The following is a 27,200-nucleotide window of genomic DNA, read 5'->3' as shown; positions in this document are numbered from 1 at the left end:
GATAATGTAATTTCTTTAACTGGTGAAATCCAACAAGCTTGCTGCAATTAACCGCCTATCGTCTTTCAACGTACCACACTTCCAAGCCTCCGCTTATCTTCGTCCAATCAACCACGCTATGATATTACACGTGGTTCTGCTAACCCTCATCACGTTTTTGAGCTCATTTACTTCTCTGCCTCTGACCTCCCCTTCTTTCCCCTCTACACACCCCAGAGCCCAGAACATTTTCCGGCAGGCCATGCGCTCCCCGGTCATCCTCTTCCACGTGGTCCCCGCCGCCATGAAGCGACAGTACGAGCTGCACTCGCTCCAGAGCGAGCTCAGCCCGCCGCAGTCCAACAGGGTTCGCTTCAGTCAAGAGCTGCAGCTGCAACCGGGCGAGAGATCCAGCACGGCGTCCCGGTCCGGACCTCCGTCGGGCCTCAACCACAAGTGGGTTCTTTTTTTTGTACTTTACCAAACGTCTCTGGAGTCAGTCACGTCGAAAAACTCTTATCGTGAAGCAGACACACGACTCTTAATAAACACAAAAATCTGTTCGCAGTCACCAAGGCCCGCTGGCCGGAAGCACGCCGGAGCCGAGCAGACGCTACTCCACGTTACCGCACAACTCCGTTTCCAGGACGTCGTCGGTGACGTCGCCGACTCTCCAGCGTCGGATCAGCACCAACCAGTCCAACAGCTCGTACGTCAAACACAGAGGCCGCAGATTCAACATCCAGTTGAAAAAAGGTAAAGATCCAAGTAAAAAACCCTTTCTTCGATTTCAGATTTCAGACGCTCTTTGAAAATTCCCTTTAATCCCCCCTCCACTCGTGCCCGGCCAATTAAAACTAATAGAGCAAAAAGTTTTGAGGAGTTGGAAAGAGGCCGATCCAGTTTCGCCTGCGGAGTAGTATTAGTAATATTTGCATCAGAACGTTGTTGTTTTGGCCTAAATCTGCAGCATCGCAGCTTCACAATTAATTGGGGAGTAGAACCACATAACAAGTCGTCTCTATAGCTGCCGATTCAAGACTTGTGTGTTTGAGGTAATCACAGGTGTGATGACAAGTTTGGGGTAAAAAGAAATGGAGAACAAAATAATAAACTAGCTTACATGTCGCTGTGACAGGACAGCATGATGAAGTCTGGCCCAGACTGTAGCCTCACTCACAGACAAATCCATTTTATATCATGAATTAATGATATTATAATGTTTTAATCAAAAATGAAGAATATAAACAAACAATAAGTTATACCCTAAAATAGAAAATCCAAACAAAACGCATCCAGTGGAAAACAAAACAACAAATTAAAGATTACCCTCAAAAACACCCCAGTCCAATTGGAACATGCCACCCAAAAACACCCCTATTTTAAGCTGGGTGGTTCAGTCCCTCTGGTTCTCTTCCCCAAACCAGGAAGTGGTGTTTGATCTGTGGTGAGTAACTGAATGATTGTTAAAATGCACAAAGAAATGGTTCCATCAAATCAGAAAGGGATACACTAAGCAGAAAAGCAGATAGTACCGTTATAGCGTCAGCATCACCGCTTACTCTGCGAGTTGTCTTTGAACGCAACACAGTGGTTTCCCGCTCAGATTCACATTTTTTCGTTGTGTCTTCTTAAGTAAAAGTTACTGAGTAAAACTGTCTGAAAATGTGAAAGTGTTTTTGCTTTAATCCTTGTCTTATATAAGGCTCAAGGTGACTCGAAGGGCCGAAAAAAAAAAAATGGAATTGTTTCGCCCTTTGTGTTGTATCAGGGTTTACATTGGTTTTCAGGACATCGGGTCACCTTGACCCTGAGATAACGCAAGGGTTAATAAAGCGTTTAACTAGGGCAATGTGGGTAGGTAAAAAAAACAAAAACCTTTACAATAGCAATGGGATATTATTTTAAAGGTCATCAATTTAAATTAATAATTGAAAAGTAAAGCTGAAAATTCCTAAAAACGTATTAGATAAACACAAATTAACACAGACACACACATGACCTCATTAGTGGAGGTAAAACATTTGTAAATACCAATTCATAATCTTATTTTTCTTTTTTAAATCCTTTGTTGTGGCACTATTTTAATTTTCACATTTTAAAGTCATGTTGAGACTCGAGTCAAAAGATCACTTTCAACATGTTAAGAAGAAATCTTGCTTTTCCTTTGTTAAAGTCTAGCTTTTTTGATTTTTCAAAATTAATTAATATAAAAAATGAACAATATATGGCAAAACAAAGCACAGTTCCTGTAGAGACGGATAAAGTGCCAGGTTTCATCACTTTATCCTTTTGATAAATTGATCGGGAGTTATTAAAAGTTGGCATCTCTGAGGTTTAATGTATCCTTTTTAGCAACGGATGAGTAAAGTTGGCAAAGGCGTCAGGGAAAAACGCCAGGGGACATTTCAACTAGTTAGTCAGTGGAAGAATACTCTTAAAAGAGGGCGAGCAGCTTAAAAAAAACTTTTTTTAATAAAAGTCTGAGAATAACTCTTGCGTAATTAGGAAATTCTACAAAAAAATATATATACAGTATAAACTTGATGGTACTAAGTAAGCGATGAAACTTTCAAAACAGGAGTTATATTCTTGGAAAGAGCGCCACCCACTATGAGTTCTGTTTCTTTCGGTAAAGACGTCACTGAGGGTTCATTAAAGAACGTTCTTCTAATTAATGCCCGTTAATGATGTGCTCTTATTTGGCTCATTAGTGCCGAGTCGGCATGGAGAGAGAAGTCGGTCGCTCTCTGGAGTGACTCGAAAATATAGTAAGTCAAAGCAAACCCACGCAGACTAGAAGTGTACACACTGTATGTCGTGACTAACAGCAAAGAGACTTGTTTAAATGTTAAAAACATGAAAGTTTAAATCATCCCAGAGGAATATCTTCAGTTTAACGCTTAAAGACGTCTTATTAAAAAGGCGTTCGCCGTCAGCCGAGATCCCAATTTTTAATGATGCTGTCAATCTCGACTTCGTTATCTGGGAGACGAGAGCGCGAGTTTTTCCCTCCACGCAACTTTTTTGACTTCACTAGCAAACTCGTTTTCACCTTTTTAGCAAGTTTGTTTGTGTGCCGAAAGCCCTAAGAAAAAAAGTTAGCATCAACGCTTTGTGTTTCTCCTTCATCAACACAATCACTGTCAGCGTAACGACTGACAGCTCGACGGGCTGCGAGAGCGAAGATCAGGCGCGAAACTGGGTCACGATGAACCACCAGAGGTGCCGACAGCTCCGTCAAGCACGCACTTTCTTTCGACATGAATGCTAATCACTGCAGTTACCACCGAACTAGTGACTTTAAAAGAACATCCACAACTTTTCCACTTGACTGCCGGGTCACCAGTCTGTAGATCAGTGTTCCCCATCCTCTAGGCCTGGACCAGGTACCAGTGCGTGAGGCATTTGTTAGCTGGTTGCATTAGGAGGAAAAAAGGAAGGACTTCCCACTTTTAAAAAGCTGTAACTTGCTCAATGTTTAAGCTAAAGAGCTCTTATTTAGTTTAAAGCCTTCCTTGGAATGACATGTAAAACGGATCAGTACATGGAGCTCATTTTTAGCCCAATAAGATCTTTGTAGCCCCCATGAAAGGGTAACCAAGCTGACAAGTACTTGGGTGACTTAGGCCAGTCTGTTAAACTGAGCCTGAGAAACCTGGGTGTTGTGATGTCTCTAGTACAACAATGTAAACAACAGACCAAAAACCAAAAGTTTTCTTCAGTTGAGAAAAATCTCTAAACTCAGGAAAATGATGTCACAACACGATCCATGCGTTTGTGTCTTCTCGTCTGGACTTTTGCAAATGTTTATTTTCATATCTAAAAAAGGAGGAGCTGTCTCGCCTGCAGTTGATACTGGTTTCACCTTTGACCCCTGGTCCCAGTCCCATCCATCTCTTTAACCGTCATCCTCAGTCTTCAAGCTCGATCCTCAAAGTTAGACCTCAAAACGAATTAAGTAAACCTTTCTAGACCAGGGTCACAAAGCACTTTAATAATCAAAAACAATATACAATTAAAATATTTACTTTAAAAGATCAAGACACATAAGACAAACACAGGAGTCTCAGAAAATCAGGGAAAAGCTGCAAGAATAAAAGTGTCTTAAGATGTTTCTTGAAGGAGTCAGTAGATCATCAAACACAGAGGGAGAGGAAGATCGTTCCAAAGCTTAGGAGCAACAGTCTGGAAGGATTTCTCTCCTCTGGTCCAGAAGCGTGTTCAGGAACCAACAGTAGATTCTGATCCACAGACCTCAGAGCCCGAGCTGGGGTGTAAGGTTGGATCAGATCACTGATGTAAGGAGGAGTCTGACCATGAATAGATCTGAAAGTAAGAACCTGAATTTTTAAATGTATCCTGAAAGAAACTGGCAGCCAGTGAATAGTTTAAATGATCGGGGAAATGTGAGTTCTTCTACTGGAGCAGGTCAAAATTCGAAGGAATGAGGACTATTTTTGCAACTTAGAAATAGGACACACATTAAAAGCAGGTACGTCATCAATAGTTGAGTGTGAAAATATCAATCATTATTAAAAAGGGTAGAGAGTATTAACATCTTGATTAACTACGCTTTCATCGACATATCTGACTAAAGTACACACAAATATAATGACAGACTCTCCACTGCACATCAACAACCTTCTCTTTTATAAAACCTCATCCAATGATTTTTTTGTCATATAAATATGAGTCAAACAGGATCTTTCCTCCTTCAGTTCCAAGTTGACATTTGAAACCATTTATTTCCATCTGATAAAAGTCCGGTCGGCAGGAAAGGTCAAGCCTGCGATCCTCATATTTATCGGATACTTTCAACAAACAATTTATATTCATTGGTCGTTGAGTAGCAAAGGTCAGGCTTAAAACATGAAACGGATCGCTCCGGTGGATGGAGTCTCGCCCACACGTTCAGATGAGTGCCACGTTCTCAGGTGGCTTCAAAAGAACAGGTTTTCAGACAAAAGTGTTTTCCTGGCGCTCTGCACGTGTGTTCGAATCATGTTCTCCTCATTCAAAGAGATAAAAAAAACATTTAAGAAGCCATTAATCAACATGTTGGTGCTTGAACCTGGTTGTCTGGTTTGAAAACTGCTCTTTATTCCAACCATAAGTACGGAGTGCGATCCAAGCCAAACTCCGTTTTCGGTTTAATAAATCGCCACTAAATTTAGAGTCGGGCTCACTTGATGGCAACGCTCTGAAGGTCAGACACACCCTGAGGGCAAATCAATGGTTTGCATTCTGAATGTTTTTATTAGCTCAAAGAGGTTCATATTATGGTTAGAAATGGCACCTTGATGCTGGTGCGGCGGTTGCTCAGCATCCAACCAAAGATCTGCCCTTCATTAACTCCAGGCCTGTTCCTAAAATCACAAAAACATGTGATGAAATGCGTTCTATCTGCATGTGGGAGCGTTATCAAAGCTTCATCATTTTGAATTGAAATCTTACTATTCTGTTCCTGAACCTCCCGAACCATGAGGAAAATATATTAAGTTGGAATATTGAATAAAACATGACACAATATTATTTTCTTTTATTAGTTGTTTTATTAAGTTTCTACAACAAATCTAACATCTTCTGCGCCACATATTTTCTCCATAGTCTGATGCTTCACTTTAATTCTATCCTTTGATGATATTGTGCAAAAATAGAACGTATACTTATAAACTAATATAAACCATGGCAGCTTTGGCATCAATTCATTATGTTAAGTGTCAATAAAGTTGTGTGAATAAACAAGTTAAGCAGTACTAACTAACTAATAAAATAAAAAATCATGCTGCATTTACTTTCCTTTGCAAGTTGACCTCAAAGCACCATTTCTATTTTATTTATTTAGATAAATGGCTTATTACATTATTGACATTACTGACATGACCCTTTTTGTGATAAGAATTTAAATAGATAAAAAGTCAACATTTTAACAATTTAATTAAATATATAACGATAAAATACATTCACTCCTGATGTCTTCAACTGTTCTTACACTTAATATATGTTAAGTGTACAGGTATTTGTAGCTTTTATATTAAAACTTGAAACATTTCCTAAACTGAAGATAATTTGCTTTTGCACAGTTTAAAACAAGACTAAACTGTGCAAAACAGTGGCAAACTTTTCAAATCATTTTCTACCTTTGAATTTTCATTTTATTTTCTAATTTCTGAAAGTAACTTACCTATTGGGTTAAATGAAGTACTTTCACTTATAAAAACACGTCATTGATATTTCACTGTAGCATTCACAGACGGGGTTGAGTAAAATTGTCTGTAACTTGTTACCCCAAACTTTACCTAGAAAGAAAAGGCAGCGACCGATAGTATCTTTAAAAACTCGCATTATGTCCCAGGTAATTCTCAGGATAACACAAAATGAATTATTAAGAAAAGTAAGATAATCCAATATAAAACAAAGTCCACTTTGACTCACTGAACCGACCTCTTCCTCAGTCACAGGTTTATCATCCGCACGAGCTTCTCGTCTTAAGTCTGACCGGCTTGAATCTTGCCGTCTCACTTCTCTCCCTGTGGGATCAATCCTGCAACATTCTATTCATATTCATCCTCCGTCAACAACATTCCAAGTTATTAATATTTTCGCTGCTGCAGTATGAAGACGCAGCAGATTATTATCTTGCAATTTTATTTCCCAGGCACAGACATCCCTGGTTGGTTTGTGTCCTTGAGCAAAACGATGAAATCTTGATGGAAGTGCAGAAGGAAAAAGAAAGAAAGAAAGAAAAAAAACATCTGCACAGCATTATTTTATACCAGTGTTTGAGATTTTCCGTGTGTTCTTCAGGTCCCGAAGGTCTCGGGTTCAGCATCACGTCCAGAGATGTTCCCGTGGGCGGCAGCGCTCCCATCTATGTCAAAAATATTCTGCCTCGGGGGGCCGCCATCCAGGACGGGCGCCTCAAGGCTGGGGATCGACTCCTGGAGGTTTGCCTGGATTTCATCTCACTTTTAAACATGAAACTCTCATTTTTTTTAACGTGTTTTTAGAGCTTTTAATACAAGGTGATTTAACCAGAACTTCTATTCTGTATATATCGCTCTAAACATATTTTCTATTACTTAACTTATTTTCCAGTTTATATATGTGATGTTACAAAAATGGATTCTCATTAAAATCTATTTGAAAACCTCATTCTCTTCCATGAGTCATTCACACAAACATTTATTTTTAATTCCGTTTTGTTCTGTGCTGCAGGTGAGCGGAGAAGATCTAAATGGTAAAACTCAAGAAGAAGTCGTCGCTCTGCTGCGAGCCACGGCGATGGGGGGGATCGTGAACCTGCTGGTGGTCCGGCCAGAAGACTCTCTCCTGCCCCGGGAAGTGGTCAGTACACTACATTTTTAATTTCTACCTTCGTAGTTCTTTAATTTCTTCCATTTTATTTTTTAAAATCATTAATATAACTTATTTCCCCTTGAGAAACTGGTTATGAAGGAACAATTTGAGACGATAAAAGTCCAAAACACAAATGGGAGATAAGTTTAGGAAGTTCAACGTGACTCAGACCTGATGGTAAATCTACTGTCCTGGTCCACACTAACCTCATGTCCCTGTAAACACACACTTCTGTAGTTTAAACCGATCCAATCCAAAGCATTAAAAAACACATCGCCCGTCATCGCCTGTGAATTCCGTGAGTCTCTCGTGATCTGCGCGTGATACGGGAGTCGCTCGTGAGTCGGCTCTTGTGATTTGAAAACCAGCGTCTGAGTGACGTGTCGGGCCCGCGAGCTGTTCCCTGAGAGTCACGTGACTGTGAATATGAAGCGTCTGACTCGCGTGTTGATGACATTTGCTGGCAAATGTTTAATGTCAAGGCTGAAAATCCCTCCACGTCTCTTTGTTTGAATGTTTTATTGTCAGTCATACAGCTAGCAGCCCCCCAACACACACACACACACACACACACACACACACACACGCAAACAGTTGAAATACAAGCGTGTCTTTAATTACCATGAGCTGCAGTTTGACATCAGTGTGGACAGAACAGGCAGCAGATCTGTGGCGACTGACGTGTGATGCACACCGGTGGTAAGAAGAAGTGGTAACCTGTGGAGCGGGGTCCACATCCAGCCCCTAATTAACTTTTTTTTAACGCATTTTTTAAGGTGTCAAATTCACTTTTTTTTCCTGTTACATGTTTTCTTGATTCCTTTTTTTGTTTGGGTATTTATTCACATGTTTCTGCATGACGACTTAGAATGATTATCCCCCCAAAATTCAAACTTCACTCATTTTCTACTCACCAATTTTAGAGTTATAGACAAAAATGTTCATTTTAATGTAGTGACTGGAGCTCAGTTGTCTTTATTTTCGTCCAAAAAGACACTTAAAAACATCCAAATACCTCCATACTGCTTTAAAGTCTCGATTTCCAGAGCGTACCTGGAGTAGATCCTCGATCACTTTTAACTCTTTAAACTTCTGCTACAAATGACGTTAAAATAGTTTTTCCTTAACCATTCCTCTCGTCAAAGCTTCAATATAAGTGGGACGTTATAGACGAGCACCACAGAGTTTTTTTGGATGTTTTTAAGTTTATATTTATGGTTGAAGATGAAGACGAAAACAACTGAGCTTCACTTCATTAAAATGAATTAAAAACATTTTTATCTTAAACTCTAAAAAGAACGGATTACTCTGAAAGTGATCTCAAACATTAGTCGACAAGAGGGCGAGTAGAAAATGAGTCTGAATTATTAAGTATCACGTTAACTGTGCTTTGCTAATTTATTTACCATTAAAATGACATACATTTATTAAATGTAATGTCTTCTTCATATTATGCATTTTTTTCTTTTCCCTAATGTATTTATTCATGTGGCATAATTTTTCTCAATTGTGTATTTCTTCCTCTGTTTCAAGCAAACATAACACTGTTGCACTCTCCAAGAACGTGTGCACCCGAGTGAAAAATGAGCCTTAAAAAATAACTGAAAGCTCAAATATTGAATTCATGGTCCAAAAGGATGTCAATATAACTCAACAAAGACAGGAATAGGAAATAGTTTGGAGTAGGCTTGAAAAACTGTTTAATATAAATATTAAAATCGACTAAATGGCGAGTGAGATTCACAAGACGAGTCCAGAACATTTTTAATATCTTAAGAATCTAAGCTATCAAGACAAAAACAATGGCCAAGTTATTCGTTTATATTTTAAATAAACCTTATAAATTGAAAGAAAAAATACATTTTCCTTGACTTATAAGGTTAATAAAAAAGATTTTTGTTACTACAATAAGCAATTCTTGTGTCATTCTTATTTTTTTTTATATCTTAAAATAAGTTCCCGGACATATCATGGTGTAACCTCCTCGGGGGAGGTAATCATGGTTCAAACAATACGACGGACAAGAAAGAAAACTTAAGTATCTCCATGTGATTCAGAACATTTCTACACACTGAGAATGTCCTTCCTTTTGTATCCGTCTTCCTGTCTGTGTGGCGGCAGCTGGTTTGTTGCTGTGAAGGTTATCAGTGAAACACATGAGATGCCAAACTGGTGAAAATCACACATTAGGTAAAACTCACAGTAAGACTTATAACATTCAAAATCAGTATAAATTGACTATTGTGATTACTTTTGTGTGGAGAGTATATTATTTTAACCGCCATCTTTTCAATCACACCATTATCCAGTCACTGCTCAGTGAAGCAAAATGAATTTTCACCATCCAGCCATCCATCATCTTCTGCTTATCCAACGTCAGGTCGCAGGGGGCATCAGCCAAAACAAAGAGACCCAGACATCTCCCCCCATTTGTCTCCCTTTCTATCTCAGCACCTCCTCCAGCGCTCCTCGGGGAATATTGCGTTATTCCTGGGAGAGAGGGTCTCGTCAGATCTGCTCTCTGACCTCAGTTAACATGTTAACAGGGACACAAAGAAACGTTTTCATTAGAAGAAAATCAAAACTTGAATTAAGATATGACTTGTATAGTTGAATTAACGTAAGGCAAGAAGATATTTTTTTAGCAAAAACTTTTGATTTCAATAATAGTCTGAGGACACTTCTATTATATTTTATTCTTTAATATACATCTGGTGACCACTGGCTGAAGCGAGAACTTCACCTACACCTTCTCTCACTATCGTCATAAGAAGAACATGCATGTTCGCTGAAATAAAGTCTTATAAATGAGCTATTTTAGTAAGTAAGTAAGTATTTTTTTATTTATATTGCGCTTTTCCAGACCAGGGTCACAAAGCGCTTAAACAATCAAAACAATATTCAATAAAGTATATACTTTAAAGGTCAAGATAATACTGATAACACAGCAGGAGTTCCAGAAAAAAATGCCTATAAATTAGCTCATAAATGTCACATTATTAGCAGGAAGGCAACACAACTTGGGAACACAAGTATAGATGAGAGAGTTAATGCTGGTGCGTTTGCTCAAAATGCATATAAATAAATTGAAAAGACGCTCCATTTAGGCTTTATTATGCTAAAATATAACATGTTTGAATGTATATCAACCCATGCAACTCTAATGCTTCAGCTTTTCTTCAAACAACACAATAATACTTAAGCTTTTGTGTGGATATAAGGATTTTCTAAGGTTGACTTGTGTGTGTTTTTTTTCCCCCAGAGTTGCATCTTTTCTATCCGAGACGGAAAAAAAATCAAAAATCCCAGGGTTCTAATAACTAGAATAACCAGTGTTTGGAGTCACAGGTTTTCCAGGCATGTGTCCCGAGGACTCGGTGGCCTCATGTGGATGATGTTTGTGATGAGAGTCACGTCAGTCAGAGATGTAACAATGATTAAAATTCATTATACAACGTTATCGACACGTAAGTGAATTATCCAACTGGTCCAGCTGCAGCCTGAACCTTCCCTCGGCCTAAATATTAACAACCCTTTACCCGGGGCTCGTCTGATTTATTTGTGCTCCCGGATAATAATCACACAACCTCCAAGAGCAGCGTTTAAAAAAAAAAAAAAACCTCTCAATTGAATAATAGACTGCGAGGGAACAAAATGGTCTTCTTTGTGTACCACTCTGAAGCGTATAAGAGCAATTAAACAGTACATTAAAATCCCCTCTTTATGATCATATCACTCTTGTCACTGATCCATTACCGGCTATATCTGCCAAGCAACGAGGATCTTAATTGCCCAATTAATTTTGGCCTCTGAATGATGTGACACGCGAATTTACGGCCCCTCGGAACGACGTGGACGTAGTGAGACAAATGCACGATGGTATTTCTGGCAATTAAAGTGGGCTAATGGCGTGTACCGCGAGTCCGTGGACCCGTGTTTAAAGTCCCTTCACAGGCGTTAACCGGCCCCGCCGCTGTAATTACACGCACCTCCACGATAAAACATGGACGCGTGAATCCAGCTTGAATTTTTTGCTTTAAAAAAAATCACTCCATCTATTCAGCGATAATCATTTTTTATTCCTACTCTTGCTTGTGTTGCTTCATTATTTTTCCAGCAAATTTGTTACGCTGGGATGTTTTACATTGTAGGAGATGATTAACATTCACGGCTGGCCTGTTAACGTGCGGAGACAAGAAGCGACTTATTAAACTCGCAGCGAAAGATCCATTTCCCGAGTTGTTAGAGGGAAAAATTAATTGGTGCAGTTTGTGTTGAGAAGCGCTGGAATGTTGCTAATATCTGTTGAGACACATCCAAGTTCATTCCTCCTGTTTAATTAAATTTCTCCATGAACGAGATTCTATAAACATTGGTTTAAACATGAATATTATAGAACTTTTTTTTTAGCGTGTATTAGCAGGAATGTTAATAGTTTACGGCACGTGAAAGCAGAAAACTAGGATTATAAAAATTGATTATGAATATAGTTGTGTCAAACACATTTTCAGTATATTTCAATAATGTTCCATCTACTCTATTTAATTCATGAGTTTAAAATCCAATCTGTACATGTTTAAAAGAGAGAAAGAGTGGAAACGAATGCTAACTAACACATTTCTGAACATAGTCCATTTTATTTCGATTACACACCAGCAGTTTCAATGGATGCCAAGAAAATATTCTGCTTTCTTTGAACCAATACCAGAAGAACTACAGACTTACCTCAGTTATTATGACCAACAATTGGATGACGATGGAACGTTAGCTTCATTTAGTTTCATTTTTGGCTCATGGGTTGATATTATGCTATTATGCAGAAACTATTTATATATTATTTTAATTTTTTTTAACATAAAATATTATTGAAATTTGTACAATTTTCATGGTCTCTATCATATAATAAGAAAGATAAACTAACATGAAATTTGACAAAAAAAAGGTTTTGTATTTTTTAAACTAATAGTATTAGTTATTAACAAGTACATCAACATAAACCCCATTACACAACAACATGTCAATCCTGTGTAAAATGTGCAAGACTCAATAATATTTCACTGACTCTCACTCTTATATGTGTCACATTGTTAGATTTGTGTATGTCTCAAACCTGAAAGTAGGTAAACAGACCCGAAAATATATCTGTAATAAATTGGTAATGTTCTAGTTGGCACTCTGGGAAGTGGGTTTGAACCTGCAACCTCTAGTTATTCAGCTAATTTAATTCAAACTGTTTTTTTTAGAAACTTTATTTTTCCACAAACTCAGGCATATTTATAACTACAGTTGAAATTTCAGCTACATCAGCACTTTATTGCAAGTATAACTCAGTAAATTACAACAAAGTCAGAGCTGACGTTCTTCTGGCAGCTTCATCGTTGAACATCCCATTATATTATCCAGAGAGTCCAATCCGAGGACCACGTTTTACAACTTCATCTACTTTAAATTTAAGAGTTATCCTTTCACAATTATTAAGGATCATGAAACACATGGTGTTGAGATCAGTGTAGGAGGTGTGTTTGAAAAGTGGTGTTTTAAATCAGTGGTGTTGGTGTATGGATGCAAAAAAGATCCTTGTTCTTGAGTCCTTGAATCTTTCTTTGGCTCCCAACTTCCTTTAGTAGGTTAATATTGGAGGTAGTTAGGGATAATATTAATATTAAGTTATTAATCAATACTGTAATTAAGGTTAAATGATGACCTGGGATATGTTACATATATGTATGAAGTATACATTATATACTTATTTTTTCAAATGTTATAATTGATTAATTACACCAGTACTAAAGCTAGGAATTTATTTTTCACTTCAATTTCAATTATTCTTTAAAAAATATACATTTTTGTCCAGGTTTTTTGTCAAAATATCACTAACAACCATCACTTAGTTTCAAAAAGATATGTTGACATTACAACAAGGAGGGAAAATTACAGTCTAGTGCCAAGAAATTACTTTTATTTTAAAGAAAATTTAATGAGATAAATGACATTTCATGCTGAATCGGGGTATCTACCAATATAGATGAAATCATCAAGTAGTTATTGATGGGGCTGCTTGGCAGAGGTCTGTGCTTCGGAGTGCGTTTCTAGCGACGTTGAATATGTTCATTGAATGTTCAGTGACACTGTTCGACGATGAAAATCAATTCCTGGCTCACGCTGTAGACTTTTCAATACAAAAATGAACTCTCCTTCCACAGCAGAAATGAGCTGAGATGATTTCCTGTAATACACAAGGTGCCTTATTTACTCTGTGAAGTTACGCCATCCAGGCCAGAGAAATGACACCTTTAGCTGGTTGGATAATTGGGTGGATCTGAGAGTGCTCTGCCGGGACGACACACTTATTTTTTATGATACGACAAAGACGCCTATAATGCGGCAGATTACTTAGTCTGATCTAGAAGATAAAGAAGAATGGTGGCGGGACGATCCATCAATGCTGAAAAACCTTAAAATATTTACCTGAATTCAACCGTGTTGTAATAAATCCCCCATTGATGCAGCAGCTGTGAGAACATAGACTCTTCCAATCAGCAGATTGAGCTATATTTTACATTTCTGCTGGTTCATACTCTGGCAGTTTGTTTAGAAAGTACTGATTCACGAATGGCTGAGAGAGCTTCTAAATGATGACGACACCGACAAGCTCTTTAAATTCTATTCTTATATGTTATTTTCTTTTTTAAAGTTATTAGAACAGCTTTATTATTGTTCTTGTTTTTCTCTCTCCCTTTGTTTTTTGTGTACTGTTAAAATGACCTCTTTATTATTGATTAATCCTGAAATAAATTAAAATAATTAAACAATTATTATTTATATTATATAAAAATGTGTCTATTACTCTACCCCGTGTAAAGTATTTAAATGGATTATATTATATAGATTAATGTGAATTATATTTATAGTTTCTAAAAATGGGGATATAATAGGTATTTGATACTATTTGCTCATGATATGTCTTAAGAGAATAGGGTTTGATATGTGATCATTCAAAGTTTGAAAATATAAAAGTCTTAAAAGTGCAATTTTGAAACACTTTAAAGGATATATGCTCTGTTCCCTCAATGGTGAGTTTTCAATAGAACGTAGAAGTAAAAAAATAAGTTAAAAAAATACACAATTCACTATATTCATTAGAGCACTCAGATGTGTTCACTGCCATAACAATGGAATTCTATTAGATAAATAAGAATATTGGAAATCAAACACGTAAAATGTAAACCATTTAGACTTTAGACTTTCTTTTATTGTCATTGCACAGAAAACACAGCAATGAAACTGGCAACGGAATATCGTTGCTTGGCAACTGTTAAAAACACAGCAGAGTTAATGTATAGATAAAAATATAAATATAAATATTAATAAGTTAAAAATAGTGCAATATGTTATAAATATAATAAATACATAATATTTGAAATAGTGCATAGCTCAAGTTATATTTCATTCAACAGTCTGATGGCCAGACAACAAATAACTTAAAATACTGGAAATTAAACAGCAATTAAACAATTCTCATTTCTCCCAACACCTTCTTCACTGCATTATTTATTTAATGTTACCAAGTTTTTCTTGGGAGATACTAAATGATTTAATCCGATGGTGAACAGGTGAGAGATATCCACATCATGTGAGTCACCAGGTTTATTGATGGATCAACTGCATCATTTGAATATGTGCGTGAATCATGACAAGTTCACAGAATAAGTCCACCAATAAGTTATTTTAGGATCAGCAAATATCTCGTCGCTTTTCCATATTTTTTTTGAAGTTTGTTGTCTCGTTACTTCTAAGTCAGTGCCTGAGGACCAGTTATGGTGACTCATAAATCGATGTTTCCATTGTATTTGCTCAAGCAAAAAAGGCTTTCAGCCGATGCATCGCAAATTCAACCACAGATTAAATGTGACGCACCTTCAATCTACTGATGCAGCCTCATCTTACGTATGCGTTAAGATGCCGCAGTGAAGGTTAGCAATGGCACCTAGAAGCATCTGTCATCAGCAAACTTGAAACATTTCTTCCAGTCGAGTCAAACACGCTTGGGCACAAAAATATCATCACCCTTCATCTGTTGTAGCTTCTTCATCCAATAAGACTTTGTCCTAACCCTCCTAACAATCCTGGCTGAAGACAATGCATCTCCGTGACCGTTTTTGGAGCACACGTCAAGTCACCACCACCTGTTTTCGTTTAGTACTTTTCAGCAGCTGGTCCCATAATTATGCTAGCTGTCAGTGCGGAGAAGCGGTGGGTGCGCCGCAGTATTGTGCCTCGCCGATAAACAAGGTAGTTAAAGGCCACTTATGGCGACACAGTTACTCTCCCGTAGGGGATTCAGCGTCTGTTTCCAGAACACAAAAATGGCATCCAGTGTGTATCTGCAGTCGGACATAGATAATAGCTTTTTATCCACCATTAGCCCAGAAATGAAAGGCATCTGCTTCGTGAGGCGTGTGTGTGCTACGTTTACACTGAACACAGATGCGCATGATTCACCTGGCAGTTTACCTTCTTATTTGATTGGACGTAATCGCTTCATCACGCGCAACTGCTTTTAGCGTCCTTCACGGAGTTTAAGGTCACTCAGTCAGTGCCCCGTAAAACAGTTTGGTGCCCCCTGGGTGGGTTTTTGTTTTTTGGCTCTTCCTGTCATCTTCCTGAACTTCATAACTAATCCCCTCCCAGCGCGATATGTAGCATGTTCACACCATCAAGAACTTTTACAGTGAAAATAAAAATCATACAAAACACCTTAAGTCACGGTATACAAGTCATTCAACTAGTTTTAAGTTGATGTGTCATCACAAGTTATTTTAGTACAAAAATGTTAAGGTACACAAAACTACTCAGAGCTGCTTTAATATATTTGCATTTACAAGAAAATACTATGCTTATGGATGGAAGTAATTCTGGTGGCCTTTTTCTTTAACTTAAATTTTTGAAAGTCGGAAAACTCCTGTATGTCTCAGACCTAACATTCTGGTTTAGTAATAAAGACACAAATCATCATATATGCAAATTCAGTCAGGATTTTTTTTTTTTGGTGGAAGTAAAAAGAAATGTAAATAGTTTCACGTAGTAGAAGCTCTCTGTAAGAGGTATATAGGTATGTTCTTGTTTATTTGGTTGCCTTTTTTCCCTAGTATCCATTACAATATACATTATTACCAAAATTTCCCAATAGTAAGCCACTCGCTCCAATGTTAATGCCTCACTTATTATTATACCCTGTGACTGAACGATAAGTTTGGGTTGGTTTTCCGGCTTGCTACTTCCTGAAAGCAAAAAAAAAAAGTCCCAATGAATCCTTTAACTACGGTGGAAATAAATGCAACTGCCGTCTCCGACCAAGTGGGTTAGCATGTCAATCAGGACACAGTTGAAATTTTAGGAAAGAAGTTCTTCTCAATAAAAATAAAATTCCAATTCTTACATGTGCTGCTTTAAAACAGCTTGAACCCTTGTGTTAACTCTGGGTCAAGGTGACCTTGAAGGCCCGAAAATAAATGCGTTTGAGGTATCCCTTGTGATAACGACCACCCTGGCTTCCATTAATACGCATGCAGTGGTGGAGGTCTTTCACCTTGACCCAGAGACAACACAAGGGATACCACAAACACGTTCGTTCTCAGGTCTTCAGGGTCACCACAAGGCTTAAGTGGAAGCTCCGTTCCCAAATCCAAAGAGCGAAGGAGAAGCAAACTGTTGAAGAGCTAAGACTGTGTGGCTTCTGAACCATTATAACGTAAATCCACTTAAAAACCTCCTTCTGTTCTCAATTGTGTGCATCGTGGCTCTTTATTGCACCTGAAAAAGGACAGGATTTGTTTGTGAGGCTCAGAGGTATTTAAAATGGAGCTGCTTTTGTCAAAAAATGATGTTTGACTAAAAAAAAACATTGCCAGCAGAAGTGTGTGCAACAATACTTATCACACAGGCACCACTTTTTTTTTTAATTACACCCATGGCTGATTTCTCTTAGCTCCTTTAAATTCATTTCCAATGACCTTTGTGTTGCAAAACTGGGCCAAGTGTGGAAAGAAGTTTCCAGCAGTGTTAATTGTTTTAGTCAGTGATGTGCGGAGAGCTCAGGCTGCGTGAACAGAAGTAATTGTGATTCATTTGCACCCTGTTTCTCTCCAATTTTTATTTATTTTTAAAATATTTATTTTCTGCTGCATCTCACTCTTTCCTCGTTGGCGTGCGACGAGGTGAAGAGACGAGCTGTTGAGCAGCATATTTGTCTTTCTCCGATCACCTTCTTGTCTTCACCTGCGATTAAAGTCACACAATCAAAAGCATATTCAGTGTTAGTGCGTGACGAAATTCATGTGAAAACCATTGTGACACTGGAGGAAACAGAGGTGAGCGGCTGGTGTAGTCACTCGATGATTTCCAAGAGTGTGAATCTTAACAGACGAAATGAACTGAGAATCAAATTCAAAGAATACATCTGCGAGTCAATGACATTTGGCGACATTTTACAGCGACAAGAACATCTTCGGTCTCTGTGAAAGAAGCTTGTCCTGGTAGACTTGTGGTGCCTCAATGGATTTTATATATATAAAAAAAACGGTTAATACTGCAACCTCACAGTTTGCGTTTTCTGAGATCTGCCGCGCTAGTGGCTACATTCTAAACACAGTCAGTCAGTCAAAAAGGAAGGAATGTTATTATTTTTATTATATTTTTATTATAAAATAGATAAAATCAACAGTGTCTGCAAATGAGCCTGTTGAATTTTAAAATTAAGTTACACTTTTTGTTGAATTGAATTGAATTTAAGCTAACTAGTCACAGAGCCATCAGACTTTTATTGCCTTCACTTCTTTGGCCCAAATTTGAATGACAATTTGTTGTTTAATATTTTGTGTATTTTATTTTAGAATTATTAACTATAAAAATCATCATCATGACCCACCAATATCATATTTTGTGCGTGGTTAAAGTCTGGTTATATCCCTAGAGCTTTGGAAAAAGTTTCCAAATGATTACACATCGAACCAGGAAGTGTCTTTCTGGGCCATTATTGAACTGTTTAATCCAAGTTTCTTTGGACCCAGAGGTTCAGTGCATCGCTGCATATACCTTAAGGAGGGTCTGGCCGTGACCTTTGAGAAAAAAAATCCCCTACTGTGTGACTCTGGACCGTCCAGAGCTAGATGGCTGCGGTCACGCTGTTAAGACTATTTATTGCGGTCGCATGACCCAGCGTGGCGCCTCAGTGCTGTATGTGTCTCCTTGTTATTCTTTCAATCTGGTCTGATGTCCATCATGATCGGGCTGTTGTGGACCTTCCTGGTGTTCATCGTGCGCTTACACTGAGTTTTAAGCAGCTTTTCACTTGGTTCTTGTGCGGGTCAGATCCTTACAGACCCTCACACAATTATGTGCAAGATATGTTCATCTGAAACCTTTAGACCAAAGGTCTAAGGTCCAAACTTTATTACACAAGAGGTCAACATTGTTTAGCAGGCAAATGTGTTTTTTACAAAGCTGTCCTTTAAGGGTTAATTAACCCACAATTCAAACTCACCCTCATGTCAACTAGAAGTTGGGATTATTTTTTAGATTAATGTGCTCCTTTTTGGAGTTAAAGGCAGAAATCAAAGTATATTTTAATGTAGCGACTGGAGCTTATCTTTATCCAAGATGACACTTAAAAACATCCAAATACCTCCATGGTGCTGGTTTGTAATGTCCATCTTGTGTTGTTGCCTCAAGATTGAGAATTGTTTATAAAAAAAAGAAATAAAAAGATTTTATATTTAAGCTTGTTTTAATGGACGTTGCTAGGCTATGTTAGGCCTTATCTTCGACCAATAAACGCTGACTTTAAAATATCGAAATACCTCTGTGGTGCTCGTCTGGGATCAAGTAAAGCATCAACAAAAGTATTTCTTTAATAAGTCTATATTTTAAGCTTGTTTCTAACGGTCGTTAATTCTTGCGCACTGAAAAAATCTGTTTCAATTAAAAAAGACGTCAGGAAGGAACTAAGAAGCTGATAACTTCAGCTAAAAACAAACTTTAATATAAATTTACATTTTTTTGGAACAATCCTGATGTCGAGACTTCAATACAAGCGGAACGTTACAGGCGAGCAGCATGGAGGTATTTGGATGTTTTTAGGTGTCTTTTCGGATGAAGACGAATACAACTGAGCTCCAGTCGCTACATTAAAATGAACAAACATGTTTGCCTATAAGTCAAAACAGGAACAAATCCAACCCTTGTATGACAAGAGAGTGAGTAGAAAATTTGTGAAATTTGAATCTGAGGTGAATCACTTTAACAAGAAAGATATCGTCTCTTCGTAATTGTACGCTACTGTTTGTTCTCCATCATATTCTTCCCCGTTGACATCAGTTTAACTCCTAATTGAAGCTTCTGTTTAATTGACATTGATGAGCCTTATCTTGAGTTTGACCAAATACAATAGAATAGAAAGAAAGCCAAGCTGTGTTGTCTCGACTTCAGTAAAAACATTATGTTTTAGGATTTTCACCTTTGTGAAGTTTAATCATGTGTTTCTTACTTTTCCATTACCTGGGAGTTTCTAAAAGCTGGCAATTGTGCAAATTGTTGTACTTTGCTTCTATTATCAGCCACAGGGGAGAAATAAGAAGACAATTGGACAATTATGTAGTCAAATCCTGATTTGTTCATTTCCTGCAGCGAGATTATTCAGCTTTTATCTTCTTAAAGAACCTTCAGACGTCCAACTACGATAAGCATTTAAAGCCTTGTGTCCACCACCTACACAGATATTAGAATCAGCATTTCTACTTGTTGTCTTTTTAAAGATATCTTTGATTCTATTAAGGAAAAAAAAGTTTATTTCAGCAACTGGACAAAAAAAAATGTTGTTCAAAGACGATAAAAAAAGTTGAAATCTCTTTCAACAACAGGAGACATGAAAATAACCCCCTTTGAATGTACACTTGACATATTTTTCATGTCCATATTGCTTTATATATTCTCCAAAAACAAACAAGAGTTGTGGTCCTTGTTCCAGGTGTGTCACTGATATGTCAGTCGACTTTTCCTCCCCGTTGTTCTCAAGTAGAATCCAGTCCCGCCTGAGCTGAAGGCGTGCAACAAGGCCTGTCAAGCGCTCTGACAAACTCATTCACGGCTGGCGGTGCTTGTTCCTGTCTGATGGAAATGTTACTCTGGTCTTTCTTTCTCTGCCTCAGAATGGTATTCCGGGAGCAGAGCGTTGAGTGGGTTGTTATTCTGTCATCATTTTTAGATAAGTATACGCTCCGGTACTCTGCACGTATATACATCCTCGAACCTGCGGAGCAACTGGGTAGATCGATGGAAATAGAAATGCTGATTTAGTTTTGTGTCGGAGGAATTCATTTTCTCATGAGACCGCACTTAGTATTACTTTAAACTGCTTGATACTGGGTTTGAGTCGTATTTACACAGATAGCTATTTATCTGCATATTTGGCGATTTTGGTAGATTAAATAATCCTGAACACAACTTTTTGGAAGCTTAATGACACAACATGTTGTCACAACATGATCTGAAGCTTATAATACATGCATTTGTGTCTTCTCGTCTGGACTATTAAAAGAGTTTGTTTTCATGTCTTAACAAGAAGGATCTGTCTCACCTGCAGTTGATACAAAACTCAGCAGCGAGAATTCTGACCCGCTCTAGTAGAAGAACTCACATTTCTCCGATCCTTAAAACTCTTCACTGGCTGCCAGTTTCTTTCAGGATCAACTTTAAAATTCATACTTTCAGATCTATTCATGGTCAGACTCCTCCTTACATCACTGATCTGATCTGAGGTCTGTGGATCAGAATCTACTGATGGTTCTTGAACACAGTTTAGGACCAGAGGAGAGAAATCCTTCCAGGCTGTTTCTCCTAAGCTTTGGAACGATCTTCCTCTGTGTTTGATGGATCTATTGACTCCTTCAAGAAACATCTGAAGACATTTTTATTCGTGCAGGCTTTTCCTTGATTTTCTGAGACTCCTGGGTTTGTCTCGGTTTAAGCATATATTTTATGGAGTATTGTTTTGATTGAACCTGGTCTGAAAAAGCGCTCTACAAATATAAATAACTTACTTACTTACATCGGTTTCCCTCTTGTTGTTACATGGACAGGCCCAGCAAAACAAATTCCAAAACAAACCACTTCCTGTCAAACTACAAATCTGAACATAAAACCTTCAAGACGACTACAGCTATGATATGCAAAACAAATGTGAATTTGTTGATTAGTTAAGATTGTACATCGTGTCCGTTCAAGAACTCTATCAGTGGTACAGCTCAAATGTTATTCTTTCTGTAAAAAATCTTCCTAAGTTTGGGGCCATAAGGCGACTGATTAATAGAAAACAAAACGCATGTGATTTTTGGCTTTAACGTCTTTTAAACATTCTTTAACATTTTCAAAAGCCTGCCAAGTGTTCCCGAGTTTTGATGTATAATATGTGTGTATAAGTCAAAAATGTGGATGCCAGCAAAACATCCCAAAACTCAAACAGATGTTCTTGAAATTTGTATTTTGAGATCAGGAAAAAAAAAACAAATACCTTCGATGACACTTAATTGCGAGTGTAAGAGTTTGAATGAAAGGTTGGGTTCAAGTTTGCAGAGGTCATAAGGGGTACTGTGCCCCCTCTTCTGGCTAGATATGATGTAATTCATGGAAATTATGAATAGTGAATAATTATCGTCCTTATTTATTTTTAAAGTATAACATATTCTATGTTTTATAAAGGGGAACCTTTTTGGTGGTTCATTGAATTTATTAGAGACACGTAGCTAGCATCGAAGACATCATACAACCCACCCTTGAAGTCACGAAGGTTCCATTTCAAGTCTCCACAGAGTTGGGGGTTGAATGACCGTATTGTCACTGTATCGACAGCTGGCCCCGATATGGGCCGACGACTTTTCCTTTAAAGCAACTTTTTTCAAGTGCATTTTGATGATGAGGAATTCCACAGATGTGGACAAAAGCCCCGTCGCCCCGAGACAGGTGTCCTGCAGTTTAAGACCTGATAGACATCAGGTAGACGGGGGGAGGTCTGTCTGGGGGATAGGGGGCTCAGTCAAAGGGTGTTGAAAGGGAGCCCACAACTGAACGCACTGCTGCACTCTTCGGCTTTAGACAGAAAAGAAAGAAAATACAACTTCTATCATACTTTCCTTTCTGTGCTCCGGGTTTTTTATATGAGCGCTCGTGTGAAGGGCACGCATCTGGCCATCATCCATACGGCGACCTCCCTGTGTGAGCGTGTGCGTGTGCATACGTGTGGGCTTATTCAAAGAAGATATCACAGTAGGACTTTTGGCTTAATCACCTCCAGGTTTGTGGAAGTGGATGTGGCTGCCATGGCGATCGCTATGCAACTGTGCGGGGAGAAAATACGCTGCTGTACAAAACCTCTGTATTCAACCAACTACCATCTATCAATAAATGTATTATCTCACTTTTAGGTTCAAAGGTTATTTTAAACCTTATGAGTTCAATTTCCTACCCTTTAAAGCCTCACCGTTCAACTTCTCTCCTGCTGTTTCCGTGATAGAAAGCCATTGTCTTAAAAGCCAATTATCCTTCAACACATAGGCGTCCGAAGGAAGCTACCGTGTTATTACCTGACAATTTCAAAAAGTTTTCCCACTGTCCCCCACTTTTTCCGACGGCACAAAATCACATATTTCTAGTGCTTGACTAGATAGCATGGTCAATTGACGTTGACAGCTCCGTGATCTGTGAAGCACTTTCCATCCTCTCCTCCTCTGTTCGCCCTCATCCCAGCACTCTTTATCTTGTCTTCTGACTGCTGCTATTTTCTCGTCATTTATCCTTTGTTTAATTCCTGATTTTTTTTCTCCGTCGCTCTCACCGAACACATCTCAGACTCTGGGGAAAAACAGTGTTGCAGTGACAATAAAAGTTTAATGACGTTGAAACGAATGTGTAATGGGTTGAATTATGAAGAGCTGAAAAAATATCCGCTTCGCTGTTTCCACAGCATTCTGAAGACGAGAGCGTGGTTTTAAACGCCGAGGGCACGCCGGAGTTCATGACGTTCGAGATCCCGCTGAACGACTCGGGGTCGGCGGGATTGGGGGTCAGCGTGAAGGGCAATAGGTCGAAGGAGAACCATGACGACTTGGGCATCTTCGTCAAATCCATCATCAACGGAGGAGCCGCCAGCAAGGTGAGACGCAACGAAGGAAATAATGGTTTTGATGGACTGTTGACGTGAGCAGAATATTGAAAATATATTCGTCAATATTATAATTTTTAAAGGTCTACCAAAACCTGGGCCTTTTTTGAAAAAATAATACTATTTATATATATATTTATATATATATATATATACAATTCACTTTCTGCATATTTTGTCTTTATTATCAAATAGCTTAGCTGCGAAAGTAACAAAAAGAAAGATAAAATCCCATTAAATTGGGTGAGAATTTCTTGCTTGAGACCTTGGCTCCTGCAATGCTATTTTTGATTAAAGTTAAAAAGAAAACTGTGTCCTTGTAATAGCCAGACCCAGTAAGAACATGTTGGTACGTACGACTGCAAGACGGACCTTAACCATGATTTCTGTTTGATGGATTGTAATTTATTCAAAATAATAAAGAAATAAATGTGTAATAATGTGTAATAAAATGTTATAACATGATATTAGAAAATATAGTTATTTATATTTTAAAAAAAGGAGTTTTTACTATTCAAATGCATCTTCATAAAAGGTCCACGAGGTTCACCCATTGTGCAGAATGTCTGTGAATCCACGATCGAACCGTCATCTTCACAAAAGGGTTTCCACGAGCAACCGGGACTCGAACCCGTCAACACGATCAAGGCCTTCCCTCTGACATGTTGCATCCTACAGGACGGCCGACTCCACGTCAACGACCAGCTTATCGCCGTCAACGGGGAGTCGTTGCTGGGGAATACCAACCAGGAAGCCATGGAGACGCTGCGCAAGTCCATGTCCGTGGAGGGAAACAAGCGCGGCATGATCCAGCTCGTCGTGGCCCGGCAGGCGGCCAAAAACAATGAGGTAAGACGCAGCGTGGGGTCGCGCTGATGCGCGCCGGCTAATTGGAGGAGTTGTACGTAATCGCTCGGCTATTGTTTGTCTCGTCCATCTTTTCGTCTAAAGAAAAAAGAAAAGGTGTTGATGTTGTTGCTGCATGTTTTAAGAAAGAGGACAAAAAAGGGAGAAAAATATGGGTTGTTGTTGGGTTCCAATTCCCGGTATAGTGGTCACCTGACTGAAAAAAATACACTTTTCACGCCCTTCTTTAGTGTATTATTTCTGTTTTGGTGTCATTACCCCTCATTTCTTTGTCAAAATACAAGCATTAAAATGTATTTAAAAAATACAGTCATAAATCATTTCTAGATTCATTTAAGATTGACAAACTAACTGAATGTATCTCTTAAAAAAACACATTCAAAGCTATTTTTTATGAAAAAAAAGTTTTTTGATACATTTTTTGTTTATTACAGTATTTAAGTTTATGTTTCTAAAGTTGGCCCTGTTATAAGTCAAAACTAATATGATACCTATTCCTAGTGTTCTGTTTTTTTATTTTAAAAGGTAATATGTTTTTTTTTTGCCCCACTTACATTTTTTATTTAATTTAAAAGAACCTAATGAAACTACGTAAAAGAAACACCTCATTATGAAAGACCATGTGTTATTGTATTTGGCAATGTGCGGCCACCACTGTCACTTTACCGAGTCTTATAAAAACATTACAAATGTAAAAAAACGCGTGCCGTGTGCAGAATCAATCTTTGCTAATGTCAAACGTTTGTACATCTGTTCTTTGAAACCTGCAGATGTAAACACATGCAGCGTCAACTTCGCTGGATTTAAGAAGTCGCTGTGACTGTTTCTTCATTCTTCATTTCATTTGAAATCTTAGAACAGATCAAATAAAGATGAGTAGAGAATGAAAAAATGCTAAATTAGTCTAAAAATCTTTGTGTAGATGTTGTTCCTCTTGCGTTTGACTTGACGGTAGTAATTGTTTGGAGTTGTGATGTCACTATGGAGGTGTTCGTTCGACTGGTGCAACAGGTGGTGTGTTAATGAAGCTTCACGGCGAGAAGGTTCGAGGATATTTGTGATCCCATTATATTGAAGGATTTCAAAATGAAGTGTAATAAAGCTGTGGCCGCTTCAGGTGTTCTTTAATTGGCCATCTGTAACCTAATTATTTTAAGTTTACACAAAAGTTTACCACAGTTAATGTTTATGAACATTCTGATCTTATTTTACTTTTAATTTAATTCTATTAAAAAGTTAGCAAAGCGTCTTTATCATGGATCTCATTTCTTTCCTCCACCACCGACTATGACGGGAGAAGGTGTTACAGTCCAGCTTCATCTGCCTGAGACTTTCTATGCTCTTGACGAGTCTGGATACGATTTCCAAGAAACGCTTCACTGAGGCATGATTGACAGTCCTGAAGAATGACACGCTAGAAAGGCAGATAAAGGAAGGTGAAACACACAAATGTATGTGCATTAAAACACACTTTTTAAGCAGTGTGTGCGGTGAGGTTCATGGTTGGTGAGGCACCGACTCCTTTAGTGTCAGTTTTACACGTATATGAACCAAAAATGGAAGCTTATTCAATTGGCTGCTGGTTATTTCATATTTCAACAGCATTCTTCGCACACATATGGGATTTACTTAATAATTTCCTAACAAGTCTATATTGAATTGTTGTGATATTTTGTGGGATATTAGTCTACATCCTCTAGATCTATGGCGGTCATCGATCGTGAATATATATTGATTCATAGCTTCATTAACCTGTCATCTTTGAGATATGACATAAGAATATTAGCTGAAATATTATGTTTCAATTATAAATGTATTTAAAGTTATGTATTCAAAATCTTTAACTTGCCATATTTAATGATCTGAGACCTTTCAATTGGCTGAAAATCTAAATTTGTTTTAAACAATCCATGGATTTAGAAAAAGATACATGAACTAATAAATCATTTAAAAAGGATTAGAAAACGTGGATTCAAACAATATAGAGTATGAGCGTGATAGTAAAGGATTACAAGGAAGACAAAGCTGATTCAATGCTCTTAATTTGAAAGCTGAGCGTTTATTTCCTCCTATTAAATGGCATTTGGGGAATTTACCGTAAAGTTTATCCATGACTCTCCAGATTCAAGTTTGGCTACAGAGCGACGGCGTTAGACAAAGTGGTGCTTTTCTGTTAGATAGACCCGCCTTTTGTTGCTTCTGATTGGTTAATATTGCATCAGGCCTTCCATGATTGGCTAGATTCACACAAAATCGGAAAAATGATTTTTATGGTGAAAATATAAGTATTAAGTGGGTCAATATAAGCGCAAGGAAACCGGTGCGTGTCCATTGCATGTATCAACACAGTATTATTGTTTGGGATTTTAACATTATTGTAAAGTAAGTCAAGTAAAACAACAACTGTGGAATATTTTAACGACTGGACTTTATCATCTCACGGTTTAAAAAGTCACATGTTTGCCCTGCTCTTCATCCGTGTCCTTCTTTCATTCCCTCTAAAAGCCTGGGAAGGTCAGGCGTCCCTCCGGGGGGAACGATCCGGCACAAGCTTCACTGAGCTCTATCACTTTGACCAGGTCACTCTTTTAATCCCTCACCTGAAGGAAGACATGTGAGAGACGACACGGATTCCCCTCAGAGGACGGAAAAAAGTGGAATTTTACAGTTTCGAAATAAAGAAAGGAGTTTATTAATGATGCATTTCTTAATGGTGCTTTGAATACGGATTTAATGGAGAAGATAAAGTGTCTTTCTTAGCATGACCTGACGACATCTG

The 27,200-nt window shown here is 38.1% G+C and overlaps 1 protein-coding gene across 3 annotated transcripts in view; it reads left to right on the top strand.

Moving 5' to 3' along the window:
- LOC148081772 (partitioning defective 3 homolog) overlaps positions 1-27,200 on the top strand; it is a 367,916-nt gene that overhangs the window by 170,509 nt on the left and 170,207 nt on the right. For all 3 annotated transcript variants that reach the window (XM_087788810.1, XM_087788809.1, XM_087788808.1), the window contains exons 9-14: positions 217-435; positions 548-735; positions 6,790-6,929; positions 7,201-7,329; positions 23,357-23,545; positions 24,233-24,403. In XM_087788810.1, the coding sequence (XP_087644936.1) occupies positions 217-435; positions 548-735; positions 6,790-6,929; positions 7,201-7,329; positions 23,357-23,545; positions 24,233-24,403 (1,036 nt within the window). The remainder of the gene's footprint in view (positions 1-216; positions 436-547; positions 736-6,789; positions 6,930-7,200; positions 7,330-23,356; positions 23,546-24,232; positions 24,404-27,200) is intronic.

Source organism: Callionymus lyra, chromosome 4 (genome assembly GCF_982586985.1).
Source record: "Callionymus lyra chromosome 4, fCalLyr1.hap1.1, whole genome shotgun sequence".
In the NCBI taxonomy this organism is placed as follows: domain Eukaryota; kingdom Metazoa; phylum Chordata; class Actinopteri; order Syngnathiformes; family Callionymidae; genus Callionymus; species Callionymus lyra.
The sequence above is the reverse complement of the archived record's forward strand: the minus strand, read 5'-3'. Positions and strand labels throughout refer to the sequence as shown.